Here is a 15121-nt window from a genome sequence, read left to right as displayed (position 1 = left end):
CCCAACCATCTGCTCTCTCGTGACAGCAGTTCTGCCACCCTGCTGGGATTTGCATTCGCTGCTGGTCAACAGGAGCTTCTCTACAGAGAGAAGAGCCAGCCTCTTTGGGAAGGTCTGCCAGGGACGCACAGGTCAGCCAGATGCAGGACCACTGATTTGCCTTAAATCCAGGGGCTAGGCAGACTCCCAGCTCTGATATACAGCTGCTGCGTGAAACTAGCAAGTCCCGTCCCTACCCAATGCCTCAGTTTCCCCTGCTGTAAATTACGGTTAGAGAAACTTCTTTTCCCTGTAGAGCACAAATACGAAGTATGGTGCAGGAATAAAATACCACTGTTTCCAAATGGGAAAGACCTGGTAAGATAACACCAATATCTCTGACTTCACATTACATTTCACTGCTCAGGGCCTCTGTTCTCGCTTTGGAGACACCTTCGGACAGCTGCAGAAAACACATGCATTTACAACAGCAGAGATAAGCAAGGCACATACGAAATACATGCAAGTGAAGGAAATCCAGAATCAAATTACATTCATCAGGAGCAAGCTGAGAAATCAGCCACAGACAAGCTGTCAAAATGTCCTGACATAACTGGAGAAATCTCTTGGTTGATCCTGGTATCTGTTTATGTATTGGGGCTTATACACATCATAAAAGCTCTGGGCATCTGAGGTACTACTGTATTTCCACGATCATAAATAAACCCGACCTTGTTTTGTATATGATCCGACTTCTTATTCTGGGTTACACAGGGAGGAAGCATAATGCTAGGTCAAGTTGCCTGTGGACTACGTATGACCAAAGGCATACGTACTATGCAACTACAAACTCTGCTAGCAGTGGAAAGTGAACAGAGTTTTAAGCAGACTCTAGCTCAGCCATAATGGCCATGTAACTTATAATATTTCTGTGGACTTAACCCCCTGCCCTCGATTGTATTCCTGCCTACTTTTAAGTCAATCTTTGTTGGACTTTGCATGTCCATTGCCATTTGGAAATTCACATCCTTTGAATAAAGTCAGAAAAAACCCCATGACTTCAATGTCAGCAGGCCTTAAAATGTTTAGCCCTTGTGGTTTTAACTTTTCAAATGACCGGCTCTTTCAGAGTTTTCCTTCACTTCCCTATATCAGGAGGGTGACAATGTTTTGAACGCTTCTGAGCCAGCCGCTAAAAACATAGAGAAACTATGTGGTCAGAAAGCCAACCTACAATAAGAACCGCAATTAAAGCCCATAAATCAGCAATTAAAGAGTTACTAAGCACAAACATCCAACTACGGTTATTACAGTATATCTACTCTTCCAATCTTTAGAAAGAACAACATACTGAATTAATACCCAAGAAATAACCTTTTAAAACGTCAGCTGGAGACAAAGTGGATAGATAATCCTGGAGTCACAACAAACATTACACTGGTTTTGTTCCAGTGGTCTTATGGGATCATAAAGGCTAACGACATTAAGCTGCCTGTTAGTTAGGGCTAGCTGATGAAAAAACGTTCCTTGAGAAAATCTGGCCCCATTTTAGGACTAGGCATAAGCTATAGGAAGTGTACTCCAGGCAGTAAAATGAGGGGAGATCTTTCTTTCTTTCTCAGCTGTTTTACCCTTTGAACTGTCCTGAACAATTCCTTTCTGCGTGCTGACTACTTGTAAAGTGGCTGTCATGACATCCGTCGGAGCCTAAGTTGTACGTGTTCCGCAAAACCCGTAAATCAAGTGTAGGGACAGTACAAAGCTCCGCTCCCCCCTCGCCTCTCCTGCACCTGCTGCTTTCGAGTGGTGCTGCTAGTGATGGATGCAGACCTCGCCGCGCTAGACCCTGTACAAACACAGAACAAAAAGTCTTCACCCCCAAAGAGATTGCAACTGAAATCTAAGACATAAAAGAACAGCTGAATCCACAGAGGCAGGAAAGGCTGGTTTTGTTCTCTCTGCGCTTTCACGCAGGCAAGAGGCAGGCAGGGCTGGCTGACTGCATTTGAACTTTTTCAGGAGTGAAAAATGGCCATAATTCTGTACTCTTGTTTTAAAAAGTTAGGCTGTTTTATTTCCAAGGCAGACCTTTGTTGCAATGCCGAAAAGCACTATAATTCTCCACCTGTTGTTTTTCCTTATTGCTCACTCAAGCTCTCTCTCCTACACACACACATCCTGCTCGCACATGGAAGCTGCTGGGAACATGGCTGGTGGTTTAATTTTGCTCGCGGCTGTCTCTCTTCTTTCCGCCTTCCAGCAATGTAAGATCTGCGGGGCTGTGGGGCTGGGGCTTGGGAAGGTTTCCACCGGTTCTGAAGTACTGGAAATTATTTTATGATAAACTGGCTGCTCTGTAACTTTCATTTCTGAGAACTCCTAAGATTTTTCTCACCGGAGCATTGTTTACCCTCTCTGTAGTCTGAGAGGGAGTTGGCTCAGTGGGACAGATTACTTCTCCCTGTGGGAGAAACTAATTTGTTTTCAATTCTATGTTGTTTGCTGACTTTTTTTTTTTACAAGTGAGAGCTTGTGACTAGCTGTAAAGTTACCCCAAAGCCACATCGTGTCTTGGTTTCGATTCTTGTTTAGGCACCTATACAATTGAAAACCTCAAAAGTGAGAGTAAATCTGTGAAATCAAATACGCCAATGCTGGACTTAAAGCGCTGTAAAAACTGTTGCCTGAAATAAGAGATATATACTAAGCATCTGAAATGAAAGAAGAAACCAAACCTTTACACCAGGCAGCAATGATATCAGATATTCCATATTAAGTCCTCATCATTACATTTCTTTAAGATCTAAATGGATTTATTTTATCCCCTGCTGATACACTTCTGCGAATCAAGGGCTAGGGAAAGAAGTGGGCAAGTCTGAGATGCTCTTTTTGCTGTGTATCAGTCTAAAACTGCAGTAGCATTTTTAATGTTTGTCATCGTTTTCTTTGAAATATGCTGATTCATATAGTTGTGTTTACACCAGGGAACAAGATACATTTTGAAGGCATTTGTGCTATACTAGCATGAGATTAAGAGCAAGTTAAAAATAATTACTCTGCCTTTTTTTCAAATATCTATAGCACTGCCAACTTATCTAGCAACCTATCTATGTGGCTTGATTGTTTGTTTATTTGTTCTCAAAGCCTCAACTACTGAAATAACATTTGTACCCGGCAGAAAAAAAGCTTGAGAATGTGACCCTTCCAGGTTAAAAAAAGCCCAACACAACAGAAAGCAAATAAAAAGCACCTAAAATTTACATTCTCTTTTTCCGTCATCAGATCAGCTACAACATACCCTTGTGATCTTCACAGAACATTTCTATCTGGTGGCAATATTTACCATCAACTTCTGTGAAAGTTCAACTTGCCTACCTTGATTTTTAACCTAGAAGTGTGAAGGATTAAAAACAAACAAACAGACAAACAAACATTATCCGGAAAAGTACTGCAGTTGGAAAGCTCAGGGAATTGCACAGATACTGAAACCGCAAATGGAGGGGGAAAATACCTATGTTCTTCCTTGTGATGGTTAATCCATATTAGTTAATCGTAGTTAAAATCACAGAAAAGACAAGATAACCTGGGTTTTAATTTACACTGGCCATCTGACATCAAGCCCAAGGAGAAACCTGTGTAAGAATCTGATCTGCTGATCTGATTTAAATCATCACAGCTTGGCTTGCTTTCACCATGCTTTCTAGCGTGGGTAAACCAACACAGATTAATTTATGGGAGTTTAAATGAATGTTGCAAAACCAGCACTGTAAGCATGTGTTATAACCAGCTCATGCAAGGGGAACAGACCAGTGCGTGACCTCTTGCTCTGAACAAAATACACCCAACATAGGCAGCACTCGGTACTCTGTTTGCTCTTCTCTTCATTCTGCTGAGCCTCCGGTCCTGAGTTAGGAAAGTGCTAATGGGCAATACGACCTCCCTGAAGCAGTGCTGGAAGTCAGGTTTCATTTAGCAATCATCAGAGGTACAAGATTTAGTGTCGCAGAGCCATGAGTTATTCACAGAATCAGGTCAGTTCCAGATTAAGCTGTGCAAGAAATGCTCTAGGGTAGAAAGAAAGAGCAGAAACAATGCAGGATGTGGTTTCCAGTCATGAATCCAGTTTTAAGCAGCTAAGATTTGCTTGAGAGATTAGTGTTTTGTAGACTGATGGGAAAGCGAGGGAATCCAGCGAAAGGACAGAGCGAATCCCAGTCGTTGATACAGGAGAGAACAGGGAGGAGTCCCACTGCTCCTCTATTTTGAAGCATCTCTCTGAACTAGCACCTTTTAAAATCACTCTTAGTAATTCCAGGACCCAGCAAGACATTATTAAAAAGTATTTGAATTTTTTTTTAAAGGTTGTTAGGCCAGGCCATGCAAATTAACATGCACTATCATACACTGCAGTACAAGTAGCAGCTTCTCTACAGGCTTTTTAACACATATAAAATGTTTGAGAGTAATGTTCCTTGAAAGCCTGCTTTGTCCCATATTTTCAGAGTAAAGATATTCACTCAGTAACCATAAATGCCGCCTGAAGATGAAAGCAAAAAAAAAGCAAACAAAGGCAAGTCAAGCAGACTTTGTAACTGCCTCAGTCATGTAATTTAGCCTGCTAGAACTGAACAACTTGATGCAGGGGGAAGAAAAGGCTATGAAAATCTTTACTGTTACTCCTGCTGCAATGCTTTCTGGAGTCCTCACGACAGCACTGCCAGTGGGTGGGGCAGAAGAGCTCTCCCATTGCTTTACTATTTACTTTAGCCCTTGTTAAACCACAACCACAAAACTTAAATTTGGAGTTACATCGCTACTTTCCATTCACCGGAAAGGAACTAAAAGGCAAGACCTATGCAGTTAACAAAAAATACAGTAATTATTCCTCTCCTGAGCTCTTTTCAAGTCCCTGGTTGGCACCTGTCTTGTTCTGCACACCGGGCTCACCTTTTCTTTTAAGGTGACAGACATGACTCTAGTCACCCGTTAGGCAGTGCCACGGCTTGGTTTTCATTGGCATATATTAGCCCACTTGTCCCTAATTGAAGCAAAGTTCCCATCAATCACAGTGGAAGCCACTAAAGAAGTGGATTTTATGATGGTTGGCCATAGTATTGTACTATCACAACCTGTTTCTCTGTATGGTTAACCAGAGTCTCCCAAATCTCTGCCCCTCAAACTACAGCCTTGCTGACGGAGCAATACCAAGGGCAGATTGCGTTACAGCTGAGGCCAGGGTTATAGCATGGCCTTGATGATTTGCTTTGGTTAATTGCACTGAACAAACAAGACCGATTTGGCCCCTACAGTGCCTTAATCTTCTTATTTCCCCCAGTAAGTTTATTTTGTCCAGCATCCGTTCAAGGCTTTTTTTTCAACTGATTTGGATGCAATGAGCCGCCCTGGCTTGCCTTAGTTCCTCAGTAGAAAAAACCTGGTCCCAGACTGGTTGTAAGCATTGAATGGCTCAGCGTGGCCAGAAAATGAGGAACGCATTGCTGGGTAAAATCGCCATTGCACAAAACACTATGGCTCACCTACCACTTTGACTAATAAGCCAGGCAGGATTTGCCAGCACATAGCATTTGTCATTAAAAATAGATCATTTTGAGGGTGACAGAAGTTAAAAAGCAACTTTTCAGTTAAGTTTTCTGGGAAAACATTTCTCAGAGGTAATTCTTCTGCTTCCGCAAGTTTCAGTCTCCCTGAAGCGTGTTCCCTAAACCCTCCCCACTACCTCTTCCCTTCTGAAAGGGCTGCAAGGTGGCAAATAACGGATGAATCACCAGGCATGACAAGAGATGCGTGGGTGGGAGTGGAGGAGGTCTTGCTGGATGCGAATACAATGAAAGGTCCTGTAAACCTGCCTTACAGAGAGATAGCTGAGATGCTCTGACTAGTCTCTGGAGAGAAAGGTTAAGAGGTCACTTGAACACAGCCCGCAATTACTTATATGCGGAGAAGACAGATGGGAAAACGCTTTTTTGGGAAAAGGCTTTGGCCACAGGGCTAAGATAAAAGAGGTGCACAGGGCAGCACCACCAGTATCTCCAGCTGTATTTTGATGCCACTGCTGCCAGAAGGGAGGACAGAAGGTACGCTCTAGGCTTGCCCCTTAGACAAGTCTTTTTAGTGAACTGGTGCCTGGTTTCTGGATCCAGGTAAAGTTTAGGTACAAGGTAGACGGTGAGCTTCTCATACAGGGTGGCTATGACACAGCCAGAAAAATAACTCCAGGTACCCAGAGAGTTTTAAAGTCAAACAGAGTGATGCCCAATAGCTCTGCTGCATACAAAAACTTGCTGTCTGTGTATTGCCTTTTGTCCTTGCGAGCCTCTGTTCGACTTCTAGGGGGAGACTTCTGCAATGAGGACATCAGTAAAATGAGGTTTACATATACACGTCAGAGGTGATCCTAGAAATACAGGTCAGAAGTGCAGAGATAGTGTTTGATTGGTTTGGGGTTTTTTGGTAAGTAACTGATATTTAGTCACTGTACAGTAGGTAATCTGTCTTTTTCATGGCACTACATCAATTCTAAAAAATGCTTTTTACAGGACAGCTAAGTACTATCAGCTCCGATCGGTGGAGGTGGAAACAGCATAGGTCCTCTAACAGATGACTCTCAGAGCTCCGCAGCAGATGAGGTGGAGAGCAGGGAAGAGGCTACAGCCTGTTGCAGCTTAACAGGCTACAGGTTGCAGCTCTCTGCTCTTTCCAGCACACTGAATTTTGAGAGTCCGAGACAATAACAACCGATGGAAAAGCATGCGCTATAAGATATGGGTAAATAACTTTAAAAAGGTGGCTACCAGATTTTTGCTTCCAAAGACTGTAATGCTGACCCAGACTCCAAAGCATCATAGCTCTTAGCATCCCTAAACCAAAATGGCCATATGCTACTCCAGCAAGTCGGGAGGTGACCTCCATCAGGGCAATTTGGTTACCGAGATGCTGTAAGGCAGCACCCTGCCACTGTAGGGTGACTAGGCTGCTCCTAGGCTGTGCAGTTCTAGGACTCAGATGAGGCAGAAGGATATTGAAGTCATAGCTAGTGTAGCAAATGCAAAAAGAGAATTAATATATTTCTGAAATAGCAATTTTTCCCCTTCCTCATGAGTGTCACTCTTGAAGGTAAGATCTAAACTTTTGTAGGGGAAAACTAGTTTATCTAATATTGGTCTCTTTCTGTCAAATGAAACGGAAAGAGCTGCAGAACAATGATCTCTATTTAAAAACTTACTGAAGTGTTAGGGACGCAACTGAGCCGAGGAACTGTGTAATTCCTGAGCCCTTATTTTTGCTTACAGGTCATTTTGGTTGGCTGGTGGGGAAATCAAGAATGAAGCACAAGGTCATGCCCCCAGCTGTCACTGGAGCTCCAGAATTTGACAGAACATTTCGTGCACAGTAAGTCCGGAGATCATTAAGATGGTGGCAATGAATAACAATTCAGTCCAGAAGAGAAGCAAAAACATTATCTTAAAATGTTACCTTTTCTTTGCATCCTTTGCTCAAAAAAAAGAAAAATAATGAACAGATCGCTTTTCAAATGGTTCAGCTATTATTTTAATGATAATGGGGTAAGTTCAGCTCATTTTATACAGTCACTGCTCAAATTCTGATCAAACTAGGCAATCAGATTACCCAAACCTAAGTAGGGGCTGAGAGCTAATTGACTGTAACTTAGAGAATTCAGATGTTCTGGATCTAGCAAGGTGTGCTGTCAGTTCTTAGGCTGTGGGTAACACCAAACACGTGGAAGACGAGCACAGAAAATCTGTGTCTTCGCAGTGGATAATGGTGGAATAGCCTGTCTAATTCCTAAAGGGCTTCAGTTTGTGATTAGCTAATGACCCTATGCAAAAGTATTTATATTTATTTCAAACAATCCCATCTGCTGTAACTGTAGTTGTAGTGGATAACAATTACAAAATCTCGAATACATAAGGCAACATATTAGATAACAGAATATGTTAGATATAGAAGGATGCCTAATTCGTTAAAAAGAAATTCATTCAGAACCACCAAGAAAAGATATCCCAACAAAATATTGGTGGGAAAACTGATGATGTCCACAAACGAAGATGTTATGGTCCTCACCATAAGAAGATCTGTCGTGTGCTGTCTGTGCCTGACAGCACTTCGTAAGGGCAGTTGGCCTCAGCAGGGCAATGCAGGCTGCCTACGCACAGCTCTGTGCTTCCTCTTGCAGTCCTGGGATGCTGACCCACCAAACTTGCCTACCGAGTATGGAGATAAGTGATTAACATCACATCCATGTGCTGGAATTCCTGCCTCTCTCTGCTTTACAGGCACTTGATTTAGGATTATTTGTCCTATTTATTTCCATGTAGTTGGGATCCAGATCCTTGTCCAAGTTTAAATACCAGGCAAATATTTGAAATAGTTTGTATTTGAGATTACAAAGAAGAGACTTTTTAAAAGTGCCTAATGCCGGCTGACTGTGCTCCCACTGGATTCGATAGCATTAACTTTAGTGGCAACTAAATGAGGCCAAAGCCGATCCTCCTTGAAAACCCCACCTATAGTTCTTTTCCTTTCCAGACTAATGTTCTTTCAAATTTATTCTGCAGACAAAACTGTGTGGAGTTTTACCCAATATTCCTGACTGTCCTCTGGACTGCAGGGTGGTTTTTTAATCAAGGTAAACACTTTTCGTTTTTATCTTGGACTGAGTTTTACATAACTTTTTAAAACACTTTCGTTTTATCAGGAGGTAAATGACTGTAGGCATCTTTTTCCCTTCTTTTAATTGCATTACCTTAGCATAGCCTTCCTAGAAGAATGTGACACTGAAATCCCCACTTAGTCATGGCATTTCACACAGCCCCACCAGCTTTTACTTCTCTCTGCAAACCAAGAGTCAGTACATGGCACATTTATCATACATTCAGTGGATTTGCAGGGTGAATCATTCAGAAAACCAGCTCCCAGATGCTTCCCACTAACGATTATTTGCACATTCCGGGACAGTTCTCACAGGACATCAGGCATAGTTATCGTCCCTGGGCAGCCTGAAAAGACTCAGGTCAGAGCACTCATGCCTGTGGCTGGACCCCTGGCTGATGGAGACGGAGCTCAAGGCAGCAGACCTTTGGGGTTTGACATCCCAGATGAGTGACACCACCACTGGGCTGTGACTTGTTTGTTCTGGGACATAGCACTGAGCACTGAAGCACAGGCATAAGAGCGGCGTCTCCAGCCATAGATACTGTACTTCAGGTATGCAGTGGGGACTCGGAAAAATCTATTATGTTTTCTCAGCCACCTAGCAGGGAGGCATTTTTTGGTCAAATGTTCTGAACTCAGAGGCCACAGAGCTTTCATACCTCTCACTCTGTTGGACTTTCCAAGGTGGGTCTGTGATGTCTCTTAACAGTGATGGGGTGGACTCTGCTAGAGCTGGAACTTGTGACAGAGCCTAATTTTTGCATTCTGCTTTATTAACCCTTCCCCAGCTGATGTTTTAGAAGCATGAAGTCTGTGGACTGGAGAAAGCATAACTAGCTCATGCCCACTATACCTCTCCTTCCTGAACAACTAGCTTTCTTCTCCATTTTCTATGTTTGCTCCAAAACAGTACTTTTGTTTTGGGGGTCTCTTACAGCCAGAGTCCCATCTCCACTGCAAATCCAATGTAAATCCAAAGCAGCACCATTTAAGTCAACAAACTGGATACGAGATAGTACATGTGCTCATAGACAGACACTTAAATCGAGGCAAATCACAGTTGCTAACCAGCAACACAGACATGTGCTGTCATATGTAAGAAAAGAAGGATTATGTTAACCTCCTCTGTAAGTCATTTTTTCAGCTGAGCGTCTCCCATAGGTATGTTTACACGGGTTAATCCAGAACACAGTAAAAGCTGTCCTCTGTAATACTCACTTGCACGGCTTGAAAGAACACAAAATTATCCAGCTTAGTCCTGGATAATACAACTGACCTACACACCCTGCTCCATCTATCAAATGGAGGTGACTTTATACTCTTCCCACAGGGAGGTCAGAAAGCTAACTTCACTACAGCTTTCCCTCATGTCCTTGGATAAAAGCTGCTATATAAATGCAAAGCGGGTTATTAACAACATAAATAAGATTCTCTTTCCAAAACAAACACTCCCCTTTAGCATGAACTGCCATAACAATACAAAATCACAGTGCTGGGTCAAGCCACAGTGCTCCAACCCACTATCCTGTCTCTGGGATAACCACCAAACTGGCGGGGCTACAGATTCCTGTCCGTTCTTGAGATCTCCTTTTCAGGGAATGCTTTTAGATTTTTTTGGACAGTCCTGTGCCCACCCCTATCTGTAAACCCCTATCAAGAGCCTCCTGTAGTGAATGTTTAAGAATACATATATCTCTTTTGAACTATTGTTTCCCAAGATAACTTCCCAGGGTATGGGTAGCTATGAAAATCCCCAGAGCTATACAACTAGAAAACATAACTAAAGTGTCTAACTGTCTAAGATGCTCATTTTTTTGTTTTCTAACTGTTTTTTCCACCCTATTAATCTTTTCTTTCTTAGAATTAGCTTCCTTTCTGGGTGTGTTGTACATGTTTGCCCGCTACAAGTACTTCCATGGTTACGTACAGTCTGTGAAAGGAAGGTAAGGAGTTACCAACTGAATGCAGGTTAAAAGCTCCAGGCTGTGGTCTGAAGCTGGGCTGAGAGCCAAGGACTGGCAGTGAAAAGTGACTATAATTGAATGCAACATGTGTAAAATGTCAGCAAGAGGTCTGAAGCGGAAACCCTCAGGGAAGAGGGCTGACTGTTACAGTAGAAGCCTAGGTTAAGATGTGCACGTGCTACAGGTCACAAGAGAGAAAAGGTTTGATGCTCACCTTGCGGGTGCCTGCTCTGTACTGAGCATATTGGCAACCAGACTTGGAGAGGTCTGAAAACAGAAGGACAGTTTTGCAGCTCGGGACCGCTGCAGGATGGGAGGCTGCTCAGGCAAGGCTTGCACAGTGCCTGCCTGCCTGCTGTTTTAATTTTTCCTCGGTTTGTCACGTTAAGACCTTTACTCTAGCCATACAAAATGCACTAAAGGAAGCAAGCACATCTGGCCTTGTAGGCTGATGAACTTTCACCAAACAGATAAGAGAACACAGCTTCAGATAAGCGTAGGTTAATGAATGTTAAGTGCACAGCACCTCGTAACGTGAATTCTGCTTCAACAAACATGCACGCGGGCAAAACACCCCTCCACTATAAACACTCAAACACACAGTTTATTTCTTGTCTCACTGAAGCCACTGCACTATCTTCTGTGTCCTGACCTAAGGCTCGTCTTCCAGCACACACATCAGTCATAAAAAGAAAATAGCATGATATATGCTTGTCATAAAATTAAAAGACTTGGGATGTATATTTCTAGAGGAAGATACGAGATGATCAGACTATTTTGCAGTGAATAATCCTGCAGCAGCAAAAGACTGTTCTACAGGGCTATTTTCCATAGCTTGTGTACTGATATTGCCATTCTCCTTCACAATACGGTCTCCACCAATCCTTTACCCTCTTTGGAAGAGGTGTTGCTTAAGAGAAGGGAGGGGGTACATATTCCAGAGCAAATACATGGAGATCATTTTATATTTCCCAATCAGAGATGCAATAACTCAAATGATGGCGATGAACACCAACCAGAAGACTAGCGACTATTAAGGAAGTTTAGGGAGCAAAAGAGTCTAAATAAATGAACAAGCAGAGCATAACGGACTTTTCTTTAATCAACAAACTAAAAAGTCCTTTTTTCAAGAAATCTTTCCCATGCTTTACTTCAGTACTCTTAGACCAATAGATTCAGCCTCTCAAGGAAGCCTAAGAACAGTGGCTGGCTTCACTATTAGACAGAGCTTTACACTCTGGTGAGACTCTCATTTCTTTGCATTGAAGGGAGGGTGCCGCGGGTCAGCCTGGCAGCCCTAGAAAATGGCTTTGCTCACAAGGCCCGCGTCGGCAAGCCTGGCTGGTGCCAACCTCCAGCGGGCACCTCAGCCAGCAACGGGTCAGCACAAGTCAGGCATGCAGAACCCAGCCCCAAAACATACAACAAGCCTCCAGCAGCCCCAGTAGCGAGAAGGTAATTAGTCTTCACACCGATTCTCAACTGTAATCACTGACTACAGCCGTGCTAGTTATAAAGAGAAACCTGGTCCGCATGCTCAAAGAGCTGGTTACGACACATACTCGTGCGCTTGACTACATGAACCACAGTTCAGATTTGCCAAGGCTGGATTTTTTTCAGAACAGAACAGGAACATGCACCTTCTATTCGGTTTCTGTGCTGGAGAGGCCTTTGCAAGTGAGCTGTACCCTTTACCCTTCCCTCCAGCTGGCTCTGATGGATACTTAAAGGGCTAAGCTAAAGACTTCTCATGCTCTCCTGAAACTGAGGAAATCTCCTACTTCACCATTTTGAAACCCACGTCTAGACGTGGCAGGCCCAGAAAGGCTACCTATATGAAGTCTTTAGGCACCAGTGAGATCCTCAGGCTCCCCGCACCCCCAGCGGTGCCTGAGCACCCAACCTCTTCAGCTTCTGTGGGTACGGGGATAGCTAGCTGTAAATCGAAGGCTGACAAGCTCCTCAGACCCCTCTCCAATGGTAACGTGATGGGATTCTCCAGAAAGACCTTCTGTTGCTTGCTTTGCCGGCAGAGGCCGACCCAGCAGCAACTCCCAGAATATGCCTGTCAGAGCAGAGTCTGCACCAAGGCAACTGAGAACAGCCCCAAGAGAGCGTGCATGGAGGGGAAGCTCCCTGCTCACACGTGCCCAAAAAGCGAGCTCTGTGTTTCGGAGCTGAAGGGCTCTCCCAGCCTCTTCTGTAGGAGCTTTCCATTTTGTACAAATAAAATTTGTACAAATTCGTACAAATAGAATAACCTGACCCTCTCCCATCCCCAGCAAGTGCCCTAATCGCTGATTTTTTAGGACCAACACTATTCCTTTCCGGTCCAAAAATCCGTCTCCAAGTCAAAGCGATAACCAGCGGCAGACCTGCCAGCTCAGTGGAGAGCACCTGACCAACAGATGTGGGTGTAAGAGACAGGCACGCCTCTCCCTCAGCCCCAAAGGCTCCTACACCTACAGTTGCAGTGAGGTGCCCAAAGCTTGTCTGAGGCTTTACCCACAGGTCTTCATGTCATGGGAGGAGGTCGCTTCATCCTGGAGCAAGTTCCTAACTTCCACATGAATATTTAGAAACACTGGGGGAGAGTTTTCCCATAGAGAGGATGTTAGGAATCTCTCTTCTCCCTACCAAAAGTCACGTGCAGGAATAGTTTATTACCAAAACACGCCAAGGTAGCGTTGCAGCAGTGATCCTCTCTGATTCTACACACCTCTTCTCAACTGGTGTGGAGAAGCAGTCTCACTGTAAACACACCATGTACAGCTCGTAACAGTATTTTTCTGCTTTCCACTTCTAGGTTAACAGGTTTTTATTTGAATTTGATAATTCTGATGTGCTTGATAACCCTGGGTGCAGCTGGGATTATTAACAGCTTTCTGGATGAATACCTGGACTTCAGCATTATGAAGAAACTACGTAAATTGTTGTGAAGACTGTTTTTTTTTAAAACAAATAAATAATGTGGATGCTTTCCCTGAATACCAAAAAGATTATAAGCTGCATGTGAATAAAGGATCAGAGCTCTTTACTAACAGCCCGCTGCAATGTAAAATGCATGTTTTTCCTGAGCTGTTTACGCTTTCTCCTTTCCCTACACTCTTGAAAAAAAGTCAGTAGACAGAATGTCATGTCACATCTGCATTTGCAATTAAATGATCTGTTTTCCCGTACAGTATTGTAAACCCTAAACAAATTACATAAAACTAAAACCATTAATTCACTAAGTAATTTGGTTGCAACTGGCACTGCAAGCGTCAGCCCATCTTACCCAATGTCCTTCAGCTTTGCCAATGCCTCTGGAGCCTTCCTTCACTCCTCTTCATTTCCCCCAGCAGCGCCATCCGTTCTGCACAAATGTAAAAACACGCTTCAAAGCAATACGCTGCTGCGAGGTCCCAGTTTTCCAAGTACATCCAGTCTCACTGCAGGAGGCTGTTTAAGCATATATGGAAACACTGCTTTCTTCAGGAAAACATTTAAAGCTGCACTTGACCCTATGTTTCTGTGAAGGCCTTTCGGTTTTATACGCACGTTTACAGTTCGACACACACTCAACACCCTTCTCGTAGAAGCGGGGCCCTCCTGTAGGCAGATCCCAGCCCTCACACAAAGCCTCTCCAAGACAGGCTGCACCCACAGCGCGGCACTTGCGGGAGGGAGAGCCAGCCCAGACAAAAAGAAGGCACAGATGCTCGTCTAACAATTGGGTCTACTGCATTGTCTCCCGCCAAGGCACAGATGGCTGGGGTGTGGGAAAGACTAGACAAACGTCCCAGCATGGCCACAGCTCTGGGAATCATAAAATTACAATGAAAAGCAAACTGACTATGAAAACAGTTTTCTGCTAAAAGGGAGGAAAAGTCATGGCTTAGCACCATCAGCTTAAAGTATGCTGATGGCCAATTTAAACTATGTAGAAGAATAGAGAAGCAAGGCCATGCCTGACTATTTTGGTAGCTCCTGATAATTCAGATTATTTAGGCAATGCTGAATATACTCACGTTAGCTAGAGCCAGCAGGCAGAAAGTTTCCTTGTCATGCCGCTGAAGGCATGATTTGGCCAAAAATACTGCACGTTTATATAATGAACATGCTTATGGTCTTTCTAAAAGTCTACTGAGGTTGATAACCTGAGCACAAAATAATTGAGTGTTGGATCTGGTTGATAATAAACTTCCATATGGAAAAGGTGGACATGTTGCATGTGCAGAAGTTAGCTTGTGATTAAAGGGCACAACTTAGTCCCTGCAGGTGGCAAAGGCTGAAATAGCATTTGAAACAATAAAATGAAACAAGTGCAAAGGTGCAAGACTTGGGTCCGCTAACGGCTGCTGAGGGGAAAAGGACAGATCACGATGGTGAGCAGGCTGGGGCTGACACAGCTGCAGAAAGGGCAACTCCCTGGGACTTGCCTCCAGGGAGAAAGTACAACAGGGCCAGATTTAACAACCACGGAAATCACTGGGAATTCTTCC

At 43.6% G+C, this 15121-nt stretch overlaps 1 protein-coding gene across 2 annotated transcripts; it reads left to right on the top strand.

The window, feature by feature from the left end:
* The first annotated feature begins 2170 nt into the window (after window positions 1-2170).
* MGST2 (microsomal glutathione S-transferase 2) lies at window positions 2171-13639 on the top strand. 2 transcript variants are annotated; one of them, XM_072862554.1, is made up of 5 exons: window positions 2171-2243; window positions 7290-7389; window positions 8577-8647; window positions 10535-10616; window positions 13444-13639. In XM_072862554.1, the coding sequence occupies exons 1-5, from the start codon at window positions 2186-2188 to the stop codon at window positions 13574-13576; spliced, it is 444 nt and encodes a 147-aa protein (XP_072718655.1). In that variant the 5' UTR covers window positions 2171-2185; the 3' UTR covers window positions 13577-13639. The 2 variants fall into 2 exon arrangements, with proteins under 2 accessions (XP_072718655.1, XP_072718657.1); XM_072862556.1 differs by lacking the exon at window positions 2171-2243 and adding an exon at window positions 5982-6074.
* Window positions 13640-15121: the final 1482 nt, after the last annotated feature.

The sequence above is a fragment of the Ciconia boyciana genome, chromosome 5, assembly GCF_034638445.1.
Source record: "Ciconia boyciana chromosome 5, ASM3463844v1, whole genome shotgun sequence".
NCBI classification, from domain to species: Eukaryota; Metazoa; Chordata; class Aves; order Ciconiiformes; family Ciconiidae; genus Ciconia; species Ciconia boyciana.
The sequence above is the reverse complement of the archived record's forward strand: the minus strand, read 5'-3'. Positions and strand labels throughout refer to the sequence as shown.